The sequence below is a fragment of the Gorilla gorilla genome, chromosome 10, assembly GCF_029281585.2.
Source record: "Gorilla gorilla gorilla isolate KB3781 chromosome 10, NHGRI_mGorGor1-v2.1_pri, whole genome shotgun sequence".
NCBI classification, from domain to species: domain Eukaryota; kingdom Metazoa; phylum Chordata; class Mammalia; order Primates; family Hominidae; genus Gorilla; species Gorilla gorilla.
Genome location: NC_073234.2, coordinates 31,940,528 through 31,955,000, shown reverse-complemented (window position 1 = coordinate 31,955,000; position 14,473 = coordinate 31,940,528). Strand labels below are relative to the sequence as shown.

Genomic DNA, 14,473 nt, shown 5'->3' with positions numbered 1-14,473 from the left:
AAACTCCTGGCCTCAAGCAATCCTCCCACCTCCACCTCCCAAAGTGCAGGGATTACAAAGTGCAGGGATTATAGGCATGAGCCACCACCCCCACCCAATCTAGCTGTTTACCTTACATTTTAACCCTGTCCTATATGTACTTTTGCAGTTACTTCAAATATCTTTGAGAATCAGTCCAGATATAGCTAATAATTAAATAATTATTATCATTGGAGAGGAGCATTTGAAAAAGTGTTGAACAGGGAACCTGGAAACCTAAATTCTAATATGGGCTCTGCCACTAATAAGCTGTGTGATCTTAAACCAAACACTTTCCCTCTCTGGACCTCAGGTTTTTCATTTGTAACATATGAAGCTGGATTAGTTCATCTCAGAGAATTCTTTCAGCTCAAAAGTATTATCACTTAATTCCATTTTTTCTTATTGAAAGTTAGTTATATTTTTTATTTCTGTGAAAACTATATACTACTGGCACCTGTTTTATATGATAAATGGAGAGGATTTTAGAATATTAAAATGTACATATTAAAAATACAACATTTCAAAAATTAGAACACTTGATACATTTTTAATGAAAATGAATTCACTGACTTTCTGTGAGAACACCTGGCAGAGTATATAATCAATAAATATTAGTTGCATCAAGTTCTCAGTTATTGTAATTTACTCTGAAAGGTACTATTTGATGCAGAATCTTCTTATGAGACCCTGTAGAATAGTAGAAAGAATGTGACATTTCTAGTGAGAACAGGATTCAAATTTCAGCACCACCATATATTAGCTGATATATTAGCTGTGTGATCTTGAGTATGTTACTTAATCTCTCTGAATTTGATTCCCACACTCATAAAATAGAAACACTAACACCTCTCTTGCAAAGTTTGAAACTTAAATGAAATAATTTATATTAAATGTCAGGAACACAACAGGTTCTCAAAAGTTAGTTATCTTTATAATTTACCAAATAATATTCCATTAACTTGACTTTCCCACAAGACATGTATCACAATAGTGTTTCTTGCTAAATGTAGATATTCAGATTGTGGCCTAATGTACCTTATAATAGTTACCCAGACAGTCATTTAAGATGTTATGTTACAATGTCTTGACTCTTCCCAGCAAGTACTGAGAATCAAAGTAAGTTCATTCAGTCTAGGGTAACATTTAGACGAAAATAAATTGGCAAATGCACATGTTTTTGGTAGGGATAAGGATAATTCCCACATCCATACAGACACCTTTATGTGCATGTATATATGTATTTTATACATTTTAAAGGTGTCTTAGTAGTAAATTTAGAATACTTTTGTTGACTTGTCATGTTGATCAACTAATAGCAGCCAGTAACCATGCAGTTCCCATTATGGAATCATAAAGTCATTGCTTTTCTACTTATAAAAGATTACATATTCATAGTAGAAAATTTAGAAAATAGAAAATGATAAAAACAAGACATTGTCCCACGTCTCATTCTTCTAAAAACATTTTAATATTTTGATATATAGCCAGCCATACATGTTTCTATGTATATAGGACAAATGACATTGTATAAATATTACACTCACATTTAAGCAAATTAAAGTTACAAGGGAGAATCCTAATGTTTGATATTTGGGCTTTTTCACTCAATTGATATTTTGTGCCTTTTTTACTTGCCATTAAAAATTCTTTTAAGATATTTTAAGCTTTCCTGAGTTCAGTTTTATGGACAGAGCTTCACATATGTCTTCTATCATCAGATATATAAGTTGCATCTTCAAAAGTTTTTGTGCTGTAAATACTATCAGTATTATCAATATAAAAATGGACCTTATGAGACCCTGTAGAATAGTAGAAAGAATGTGACATTTATAGTGAGAAGAGATTCAAATTTCGGCACCACCATATAGTAGCTGATATATTAACTGTGTGATCTTGAGTATGTTACTTAATCTCTCTGAATTTGATTCCCACACCTATAAAATAGAAACACTAATACCTCTCTTGCAGAGTCTGAAACTTCAATAAAATAATTTATATTAAATGTCAGGAACACAACTGGTTCTCAAAAGTTAGTTATTTTTATAATTTACCAAATAATATTCCACTAACTTGACTTTCCCACAAGACATATATCACAATAGTGTTTCTTGCTAAATGTAGATATTCAGATTGTATAAAAACAAATGCTCATATCTCTATCTGGTTAAATTCACATAGTATGATTAATTAAACAAGGTATATAACAGTTTGAAGGCATATGCTATGCATTGCTTAATGATCTCCAGGAAAGTTATACCAATTATTCTCCTAGCAGAAATCTACAAAACTACGCATTCCCTCACATTCATTCTAACACTAGGAATTACGTTTTTAACAAAAAAAAAAAAAATCCTTGCCACCTTAACAAAAAAAAAAAAAAATCCTTGCCACCTTAAGGGATGAAAGATAGTATTTCATTATAATTTCTAACTGGCATTTATTTGATCCCTGGTGGCCCTTTGGTATTCCTTCTTTTAGAGAAGTAGGCAGTTTATGTCCTTTGTCCATCTTCTTCTATTAAGTAGGCTTACCTATTTTGTCCGTGTTCTACATAGAAAATAAAAACATCATTCAAGTGCTAAACCCAGCCTAAATTCTATTATGATGCAAAGTAATTGTAGGTTGTTAATGCTATTTACAAATCATACATCTATTTTATTTCACCATTGAAATAAAAAGTTGCATTCACAATTAAGTCTGTCTCCTCAGGAGAACTCAGTCAAGTAAGACAAACACTCCTAAATTTTGACTCTAAAACTGTTCACATTCTTACTGCTGCGAAATACTATTCTAGTATCATTATTAAAGTACCTAATATATTTCTGTGTTCGCTTCATTTATTACATGCCATAATGGGACTGCATATCTTTAGTGCCAGTTATGCACAATTAGCACTTAGTTATTGTCTTGTCACTTCAGCCCCTACAAGACAAACTTCTTTAATGCGGGAAGTCAGCTAATCTTCATCAGTCAAGCAAAGCAGACAAATTTTGTTACCCAGGATACAAGGAGATTCTCCTTTTACTCTGAAGTTTGCTTCAGTCTCCTCCAGGAAACCCATATCCCACTTCCAGTAGCCAAATCATTGTCGCAATATTGCACTTTTCAAGTGAAACACAAGGCAAATAGGTAATTCATAGGCATTTTCTCTTAAGCAAACTTTATTGACTTCTGAAGTTGTGGAATTACACGTTTGTGAATTGTATTCAGCAGTCATTTCTTCTTTACCTTTAAATCAAAGTATCATTAAGATCCAAAGCATTTCTGAATGTTTTAAAAAGTAGCAGTAATAATAACCTTTCAGGATTGATTGTCCCTTATATATAGATCTCCTCTGCCCCTTTTAGAGGAGTATAGCTAAAACGTGAATCCTGCATTAAAAATCTGCTAGTTTCTCTATTTTAAAAGGTACCGCAGGAGGGTTATTTAAGCTTATTTTATGATATCTTGAATCTCATTCAGAATTGGAAGTCAGAATTGGAAGATTCTATATAACAGGTTAATTTCTTAAAGGTGAATAAGCCCCTTCTTAGAAAACACAATAAAACTAAATGATAGTTTTGTAAGAAAAGGAAAAATAAAAAGCTTGTGATGAAATTTTCCCAAATATGTAAAATGATGTAACAATTAATTTTCTTTTTTTAAGAATAAAGCACTGTGCTAGGCTCTGTGGAAGCTGAGGTGGATAAAATCTGGTTTATTTCTTAGAGGTGTCCAGAGCTATGGGAGAGACAGGACATCAAAGACTCACAGAAGAGTGTAATCGATGCTAAATAGATCTATACTGAGGGAAGAGAGAGCCATCCTTCTTGAAGTGTTAGGGAAGCATCAAAGGCCTGATATGCTGGGTCTTAAAAAAAGAACTCCCTAGAACTGGTTGACTTACAGGAAGTGTGTCTGCTGGGGGTTGGGGAAGATGAGGGAGCCAGGGAGCAGTGAGGAAAGGAATTTTCAGGCAAATTGAGCAACGTGGAAAGGCATGCAGATGTGAAAGCATTTGACGTGTTTAGGAAATGAAAAGCAGCTCAGTATGTTCAGAGATTAGAGAAGTGGTTTGATAGGCACATGGAGGAGTAGAAAGAGAGCAAGCACCTAGAGGAAATGAAATTGTAAACTTAGTCTTTGAAAAGCCATTAAATAAAAGTCAAAATGAATACAAATTTAAATTAGTCATCTAAAATACATTTGTTATTTAAAGCTGTTGGTTTCTGGAATAAATCTACCTTAACCAATTTTTATTGACCACACACCTTAAGTGGTAGTACAGTTTATGATGGTTCTGCAAAGGGTTCAAAAGAAATATAACTCGTGGTCATTTACCGCAGACCTGCTGACTATAATGGCAAACCAGTTACACATTCATGAGAAATTTTGAAACACCAAAATAAACAATACACCAATAAAGAAGTGCTTTGGGAAAGATCAGAATAAGCAAATTTACATGGTCAGAGGATGTTGATGGAGGCAACGGGAACTCAAGGATTGTTACAATTTAAGTAGACAGAAAAAGGGGAGAAATATTTCTTGCTAAGGAACAACTTAAGTAAAGGTGAAAAGATTATCATTACCAAATAATAATGATAGCGAATTCTGATAAAGTATTAGTCAAACACCAAACACCGTTCTGAGTGTTTTACATGTACTCATTCGTTTAATACTCAAAATATCCCATAAATAGGTAGTTATTAGCTTCATTTGACAGATGAGGAAAGTAAAATATAGGAAATGTAAGTAACTTGCCCAAGATTACAGTTAGAAGAAAGTGGTAGACTCAAGATTTAAACCCGGCCGGGCGCGGTGGCTCACGCCGGTAATCCCAGCACTTTGGAAGGCCGAGGCGGGCGGATCACGAGGTTGGGAGATCGAGACCATCCTGGCTAACACGGTGAAACCCCGTCTCTACTAAAAAATACAAAAAAATGAGCCGGTCGAGGTGGCGGGCGCCTGTAGTCCTGAGGCAGGAGAATGGCTTGAACCCGGGAGGCGGAGCTTGCAGTGAGCCGAGATCGCGCCACTGCACTCCAGCCTGGGCGACAGAGCGAGACTCCGTCTCAAAAAAAAAAAAAAAAGAAAGATTTAAACCCAAGGAATCTGGTCTCCCTCTCTGGAGTCAGGCCAGTTTCAAGAGAGGTATTTTATTTTCTGACTAAGAGCATATAAATGTGAATAGATATAGTGGACTTAAAGTAAGGTAAACTTTGAATCATGTATAGCAAGATTTGGGGTGTGGGTAGTGTCATTTGATAGACTAAGGGTTGTTAGCAGTGAGATGTATAATGACAACCGGACTGTCAGTGGGAAAGACAGTAAATTTGTTCACAGGTGTATAGTGGAGGAATGAGTACACAACCCAGACTTCTTATTGAAAACAGTATAGTATAGAAATCTCTAACTTACAGTTAACTGAAGATGTGGAATAGGAAAGTATAGACACTAGAAATATGGATTGGAGCTCCCTATCTAAGTGTTGTAAGATAGAAATTAATCATAATTGTCAGTCACTAACATTAGGGAAACAAGATGGCTAGGCTAACATTTTTATTTCTTAAAAGGGATGTTACCAGTGGAGGCTTCTTAGCATAGGCTTTTGATAACCTGCTTAAAACTAAGCACTATATTTTATAAGGATGATTTACTAGTTACACTTGTTTCATATACTTCTCAAGTCTCTAAGACTATATGAAGTCAGCTAGAATCACTCAAAAATATCTAGAAATTACATCTAATATTAATTCCAAAACATCAGAATTAGATGGTTTAATAATCCAATTGGGCAATCTTCTTATTCCTTACCATAATTTTTTTAAATGAGGGTAAAACTAATTGAACTGAGCATACTACAAGTAATTAGGGTCAGATTACAAGAAAGATTATTTTTATTTTTAGTAATTGTAGCCTGTTAATATACTTACAGTATCCTCTGGCTATCACTCCTTTCATAATGCTTTTTTTTTGCTGCAAATGCTGAATCTCATAAGAAGTTGGTTAAATCACACTGGAAATTAGCATTTCTTACAAAATCACAGTTACAGATTAATTTGTTAAATACATACTATCTGTATTGCTGTCTCTGAAATTTCTTTATATTTATATATGAAGCATTTTTTAAAGAGGATGTCAACCTTAATTGCATACCAGTCGTAATCTGCTCTTAACCACAGCTTTCAAGGCTGTTTTGTTTGAGTCATATGTGCAAGTGTGACATCCCTCATCCATGTTCTGTTTCATCTTGACCTTTAAGCATAAATTGAAATGCATATAAAATGCACTTTATCCAGTTGATAACATATTAGTAATAAAATATGTCAGGTAGGAATATTTTAGAAAAGTTCTGTCTCTCTCGCTCTGCCTCTGTTGCTCTATATATACCACCTAATTGAATAGTAGGCAGACTTTTTTAAAGTTATGCAAAAGAATAATAGTAATACAAAAAACACAGTTACACCCTGCATAACCATTTAATCTTCACATTATTCTTGTAGCCTGCATGCTTTACTGCCCTCAGGTAAAAGCTTGAGTCTTGAATCCAAAAAGGCCTGGGTTATTTTTCTTCCTTTACTATGTATGTTCTAACTACAGAATCTTGGGCAGGGCTTTGAAATTCTGGCATGGAGTCTTAGGTTTTTCTTCTGTAAAAAGCCATGATAACGCTTACTTTCTAGGTTGGATGTAGGGAATAAATGTGATGATGTACATACATGCTTAGCATTTAGCACATGGTAAGTATAAAAAGGTGGCTATTTTAGCTATATTTCAAACATAGAGGTAAGATTTTAGATATTTCATTTCTACTCCTTGCCGCAAGCCTACAAAGTCGACTGATGTCACAGGTATTAAAAACCAAAGTTTTATTTTCAATTATCATAAGTGGGAAGGTAGAGTTTGGACCCTACTGGTTGCAGTATACCTGTCTGCCTTTCAGACACTTTTCATTTGATAAGGATATCAAACTGGCTTGCACAAACACCATTATTGAAGTGCAACATTTAAAGTATACAGGTTACAACTAATACAAAGAAAATATACTTAAAGCCCCAAACTTGAATGTTCATTGTATCCAGTAGCTTTGACCACAAACAACCCTAGGATTTCAAGATCAGTGCATAGTCTGTGCTTTCAATCAACATCATCAGCAGGCAGTAATCCTGGGGAAAAAAAGTAAATTCCACAAATAAACAGACCAATTTTCCTTTAAGAGGAAAGCTAATTCTTTTCAATCTACTTTTTTTATTACACTATTTTCCCCTCTATCTACTTAGCTAGTATAAGGATAAATTTCCAAAGCTACCCAGTTGGAAAAAAAAATAGATTCACTGTGTGTCTAGCATTCCAATCTTTGCAAATGTAAATCAGTCCAACTGCTCCTCATTTAAACCTTCAACTTCACAAAACATTAAAGGGTGGCTTTCACTACACAATTTAATCTATCCACTAAGATTTCTGCTGGAACATCATTTGAAATTGACTATCTGATAAAGAGAGACTACTATCAAAGGTCAGAGAGGTCAACTTGTATAATTACAAGTAGTTTTACTGGGTCAACTCTACCAGACACCACGATTTGAAGGTTAAATTGTTACAATTAAATATATATACAGATCTCCCCAGAGTTACTTTATTGTTAAATGTACCGGAAACAGAAAAAGCATTTATTTCTGACCTTAATTGTGTCCAAAGTGTCACCGTGGGGAAATCATACAAAAAGAACACTTATTAAAAACATTACAGTCTTGCACATTAAACAATGCTTTATGAAATAAAATTCATAATTAGCTATTGGAAACTAGTTTAATTTATCACATCAATATTAAGTAGTTCAATTAGGTTACTCCCTTTGGTTGAATTGGAAGTGCTCTAAGAAATGACATCTACTATTTCATGTTGGTGAACTTGCCACAAACAAAGGAAAATGGCTCAGCATCAGAATCTGATGCTAGAGCAACTTTCATTTCAGAATGATCACGTCTAGATTACTAACATTTAATCACATTTTAATAACAGAGTAAAAGAAAGCTTTAAATGGGAAGCTTTAAAATGGGCTATTTTCTAATTGTTTGATTCATTTTAATGCCTTTTACTTTTTTATTAAGTGCCTAAATGGCCAGAGATGAAATCATCCATAATTACTGCAGTGAAACATTATCATTCTTTCTTTTATTTTAATGGGTGTAAATACAGATCAGTTCTTTTTATTCTTTTTCTTTCCAGTGTGGTTAAAAAAAAAAAAAGCAAGTCATCTTTTGTGCCCAAAGTGTTTGTTTATCTCAATATCCTTAGAATTTTGCATGCAAAGGCAAGATTTCAAATGTGTGCAACATTTCATTAAATGAAGTAAATGGTAAATGGTCTAATTCTGATAATGAAGACAACTGTCTAAGCCAGGTTTTCAGATTCAGGGAATTACCATGCGAAACTATTAATAGGAAAATAAATCTTCAAATTTCTAGATCCAAGTGAAATGGTCTTAACCACATTTTATTGTTTAAAATATTTTCAGATTTTGTGTTGGAGACAAATTTTTCCTAAAGAATAACATGATCCTTTGCCAGACGGACTACGAGGAAGGTTTAATGAAAGAAGGTTATGCACCCCAGGTTCGCTGATCTATCAACATCACCCCATTAAGAATACAAAGCACTACATTCTTTTATCTTTTTTGCTCCACATGTATATAAGAATTGACACAGGAACCTACTGAATAGCGTAGATATAGGAAGGCAGGATGGTTATATGGAATAAAAGGCGGACTGCATCTGTATGTAGTGAAATTGCCCCAGTTCAGAGTTGAATGTTTATTATTAAAGAAAAAAGTAATGTACATATGGCTGGATTTTTTTGCTTGCTATTCGTTTTTGTGTCACTTGGCATGAGATGTTTATTTTGGACTATTGTATATAATGTATTGTAATATTTGAAGCACAAATGTAATACAGTTTTATTGTGTTACCATTTGTGTTCCGTTTGCTTCTTTGTATTGTTGCATTTAGTACAATCAGTGTTTAAACTTACTGTATATTTATGCTTTCTGTATTTACCAGCTATTTTAAATGAGCTGTAACTTTCTAGTAAAGAATTGAAAAGCAAATCTCACTAACGATACACAGATAGATAAAGCAAGTCTATCAACATTAAAAATACTAAAAAATAAAGACACACACAGAGCATTTTAGTGACATCCACTACTTATTGCCGCTATGAGTTAGAGTCTATCAGTGTTCTTGTTATAACCCCCTATTTTCAGGGGGTTAAAAATCAGCTTTAAAAAAAATACATAAAAATTTCATCTTAAAGCACTTTCATTTTATACCAACGTGAAAAGTGCCATTTTTAGAATAACTTTAAAGCTTAACAGGTTTCCTTTTAATATCCTTTTTTTGTGTGCTCTTTACCTATACAATGGCTTTGTTTGTTTTGCTTTTTCAGCCACACCCCTTATGTGAACTAGTGCCTTTGGGTATCACGTAAAATTTTTTCCAAAGGGTTACTTTAAAAATCTGTTACCACAATTATGAGATGATTTTTAAGTGATAAATTAAACTTCTTCTTCTTGTATAAATTCTGCCCAGATCTCTCCACAAGAGCTGAGGGTTTAATAACTTTATGGCTTAATAAACGTATGACACTGAAAAGATTTGAGTGTGAATCTACTGAAATCACTATAATGCACATTGAAGCTATGATGGTATTTGAGTAGTGAGGTTACTTTTGATCGGAGCAACATAATGCTCATAGAATCTTCTAGAAGAAGAGAAACAAAGGGATTGATAAAAAGCTGAGAACTAGTGATTATATATTTTTCTGTATTTACCTGACATTTATTTTAATGTTCAAAAAGTAAACACTTTAAGTTTGATGTGTTTTACTCTCTCATTGTTTTAAGTAATTGCCAACTCAGATACATCATTCTTAGGCTGAAATTTGTCTTTCCATTTTTTAAGGTGAAATAGTACTACCTTACATGATAGCATGCAAAGAAGAAAGCTCTAGAAACAGAAATTATGGAGAATGATTATTTAAATTACAATTAAGGAAATGAGAATATGATCCCCTCTTCCGGGTTGCCCACAAACTTGCTTCTTTGCTTTTGCTCCCTGTAATAGAACTACTTTTCAACAAATCTAATTTTGCACGGCACCATTAACCATATTTTCACTACAGCAAACTTAGTGCTATGGGTTTTCTTTTTCTTTGTTTTTTTCTTGATCACTTGTATAGGAAACAATATTTTCCAGTGTTATTTGCATATATATTTTGTCCTTCCAATATATGCATTACAGATGAAAATTAAATGTTATACCTGAATTCTTGGGTTGGGGCCAAAATATTAAGCTGAAAATAATGCTGGTGTGGATTTGTTTTAAAACAAAGCTTTATTATGAACATGCATGTGAATCTGGATATTGCCTCTTATTTTTAAGAAAATGGTTCTGTGAAAAGTGAATGATATGTATTTTTACAAATGCTTCATGGTTAGCAGTCTTCAAGTTCCATGTTCCCCAGATTTGAGATATACTAAAGAAAGAAGTTCAAAAATAGCTATTTGGGGCCCACAAAAATAACTATTATTTTAGCCTTAGAGCCTTACACTTGTTTCATGAAGAGAAAGGACTTACATAACCAAAATAAACAAAGCAAGACAAATGAAAAATGTGCGGGGGAGAGATCAGTGAAAAGTGGTTTTCTTAATGCAGCCCTGCTGGTCCCCATTAACAATTGCTTGAAATTCACGTGGATGTAAAATTATAATTGTCAGTATCTTATTCAGATGATCTTTTAAGGTTTAACTGGTTTTGCTTTTGTTTATCTATATGTCAAAATACTTGTAAATTGGGAACAAACTTCTCTCAGCTTCTTGAAGCTGTTCAACTATCCTTGCCACTGGAAGACCAAACAAGGTTTTCACTGCTTTTTCTTTTATGTAATATGCTGAGAATTATTTCTTATGCTTTCTACTACAAACAAAATTACTCACCTGGATTAAAGATTAAGGCCTTAATCTGTTTAGATTATCTTTAATCTCCATGAAATTGTGAAACAAGACAGGAATAGTGTTTCAGCTGTAGGCTGTTTTACAGCTAATTGCCCATAAATTGTAGCATTTATTGACCTGAAGTACTAAGCTAATTGTCTTGACTACTCAAAGCCCCTGAATTGTTGTCAACTTTCCCCTTTGTGTTGTGTAGCCCTAACGTCATTTAGCTTGTTGTCTGATGCCTCTAGTAGGACACCTCCGATGGAGCTTTGATTTCTGAGCAGCGAAAGCTCCCTTCCTAAGATGCATCTCGCATAGGCTGCCTATGATGAAGGACCGTGCACCTCCACTGCAACAGAGTGCTGAGTTTAAAAGCTGACCTGTGTTTGTAATTTCACTTTCATCTTGCTTAATAAATATCTGCTGGATTCTTTCATTCACTTTTTTACATTTGGATTTATGTTTTTAATAAAAGGGGTGTTACACTATTTGATTGCACTTAATTGGCAAAATTTAAGATGATCTCTAGAAAGCATATGTTAAGTCCATGAAAAGAAAAAAAAGGTGTGTAAGGACATTTACTTTCTAAGCTAAGTCATAACAAGCATAGACAAAGCACCCCAAATGTTTCTCTGAATGTAATGTTTAGGATCTCTGCGCTAGGTCGTTTACCGCTATTTATTTTTATGGGGAAAATAAAACTCTCAAAAATGAAGGTAGCAATTGCTGGGTGTAATTTTGCACATTTATACAAATTTTAGGTGATCTTTCTGAAAGCAACTCTTGCTGTTGTCAGATTAAATTTCAAATTTTCTATTCTGTATAATGAATTAAAACAGGAAACTCAATTCTACATTTTTACAGAAGAGATGTTGCACCTTAACTGAAACAGGGCACTGAAAATTATGTCTGTAGTAAAACATGCCATGCAAAAGTGTTTTCCTTTTAACTATCACTTTAGGCAAACCACTCTCTGAATCATCACTTAAACAGTTTCATAGAAATTATGTAGGCCAAACATGTTTAGTGTTCACTTCAGTAAGTTGCAAAAACAATCTGCATGTTTATTGTAATAGGCCATTAGCACAAAATACAATTTTAGCAAAAGCCTTTTTGATCATTGCTTTTTCTTAAAAACATTGTTATATTTTTTAAATGTGGCTTTAATGTAATTTAAGGTAATAGAAAGCAGAGATTTAATAGTCATTAGTTCCACTGACATTTATTGAGCACCTACTATGTGACAGGCCTCTCCCTGAGCATTCAGCCTCCTGTTGGGCAGACTTAGGGTTGGCCTAGATCAAATAACTTTAACATGTCTTTGCACTGGTTTGTGCTCATCTCCAACCTGCTAATAATGAGCACACAAAAGCGAATAGCATCTTCTACCTCTCCAGCATGTTATTGATATGAAAGCCCCAGAAAATATCTCAAGTAATCAATGTGTTCAGAGAATTATCGCACACAAATTACTCATTAACTCAATAGCACATAATAAAAAAGAACATCAATTAATTAATGAGTCACCCTCAGATTGCTATGATTACAATAGAGCTCTGTTGAAATAGCGGTTATAAATGAAGCTGCCTCTCTTTATTCATTGTTTGCAACTGGTCCATTATTTGGCTGAAACCAGTGTCAAGTTTAACACACGCCTGTAGGTAATTGTGTGATTAGTATCATAAACGAAGATTTCAGAATGCCTAGGGTTTATAAAACCTTATGAATGGCCAGAAAAATAAAGAAAATTCATTTTTACTAGAGCTTCCTTTGAGGCCATGCTATTAGAAAAGAAGTATTCAGAAAGGTATATTTTTACTTGTATAATCAAGATGTAAGACTTTCGTGTTGAACAGTACAAAGAATAGCTGCTAAAACACTTGAGTCAATTTTACAACGCTTTAGTATACACACGATTTAATTTCAGTAACTTTTCCTGAAGACTAAAATATGCATGATCATTGCCAGTTTTGCATTTTGGTACCCCAAAATGACATTTTTGCTTTTGGCAGGCTTGGTTGGGGTGGGTTTGTGGATAATGACAGCAGTAGGGGAAGGGATTTAAAAAAATACCAAACCTGACATAAAAAGTCACCAACCAAACTTTCCCAACTATCTTGGTAAATGCCATTCCAATAAGCTTATAGAATAATTACAACAGTTCCCTTAGGTAAGTAAGAAACATCTGTTGGTAACACATAGCAGGTGTTAACAATTACACACACTGAACTTTTTAAAAATGTTTTTAATTAAAAGAATTCTGTTTTCTGAAAAGGAAAATATGTTAAATTCAAAGATACTCCTGTTTTGGGCGTGCAGATCACATAATGCACAAAATTATGAAGACCAAATCATCTTGGATCAACTAGGTTTTGTGTTTGGTTCAGATCATTACATTCAAAAGTGAATTGGAATTCTCTGCACTTTTTACACAATTGGTATTCTGGACTCAGAAGCTGAATACTCGAAATTGGTATCACCGGGGCGATTACAGACTATTTTGGCTTTATGGGCAAAGTGGTCAGCATTAACTATACCAAATTTAGTGGCCACAGTACAAATTAAAACGGGAACAAGAGACATTCAGATAATACATTATCAAAATCTTTTTTCGCCCTGCCCCTGGAGAAGAGTTTAAATCACCTAAAGTAAAACAGTTCATTTGAAACAGGTAACATTTTCATATGACCCGTCTTCAATAACTTTTAGTAATAATAGCGAATATTTACCAAACAATTGCCATGTATCAGGTAGTTCTGCACACGCATGTAATTCCCACAACACCCCTGTGACATAGGTACTATTAAAATGAAAGCACAGCCAGGTTGCTTAACTCGCCCAAGGTCATACAGTCAGAAAGTAGTGTGCCTATTTAAACACAAGTTTTCTGGGTCTAGTGCTTTTCACTCTACCATATCATCTTTTATAGTGTTGTCATTATTATTGTCACTATTTTTTCTAGCTCCTGGGAATAGCCAAGAACTAGGAGTTATTTATGCTTGAGCAAAAATTCCAAACATATCAGAGTTAATATTATCTTTAAAGATAAAAATTGGGAATGAGAGTGATTATATTTTTCTAGATGCAATCTGTTTGGGAGCTCTTTCTTTCAACCATAACATGAAGGCATTTATTTGAGCCTGTAAATCTAGGGTACCAAGAATAGAGGATTCTTCGTATAGCAGTAATGAAAACAAGAGTGGTCAGCATCGACGTGAGGGTACATTGAAGTAAAAAGTTGCGAGTTTCAGCATCAGGATAAATATGCCATAATAATGTGAGGCTACAGTCTCAGAATCAAGATAATACAACAAGCATACTATTTGTCTTTGGTATTACTTCCAGAATGAGTATGTTATTTGTCTTTGATATTTTAAAACTTCCAGAAGATGAGATGAAAAAAATTAAAGGCCCTAGAAAAACTATATATGTCAGAACTGTGGGCACCCACCCTGTGTGTAGCAGCATACCAGTCCTCTT

At 33.9% G+C, this 14,473-nt stretch overlaps 1 protein-coding gene across 9 annotated transcripts in view; it reads left to right on the top strand.

The window, feature by feature from the left end:
• LMO3 (LIM domain only 3) overlaps window positions 1-11,481 on the top strand; it is a 61,811-nt gene extending 50,330 nt beyond the window's left edge. For all 9 annotated transcript variants that reach the window (XM_004052815.5, XM_004052814.5, XM_004052813.5 and 6 more), the window contains one exon: window positions 8,519-11,481. In XM_004052815.5, coding sequence (XP_004052863.1) covers window positions 8,519-8,624 — 106 coding nt within the window. In that variant the 3' untranslated portion in view covers window positions 8,625-11,481. The remainder of the gene's footprint in view (window positions 1-8,518) is intronic.
• Window positions 11,482-14,473: the final 2,992 nt, after the last annotated feature.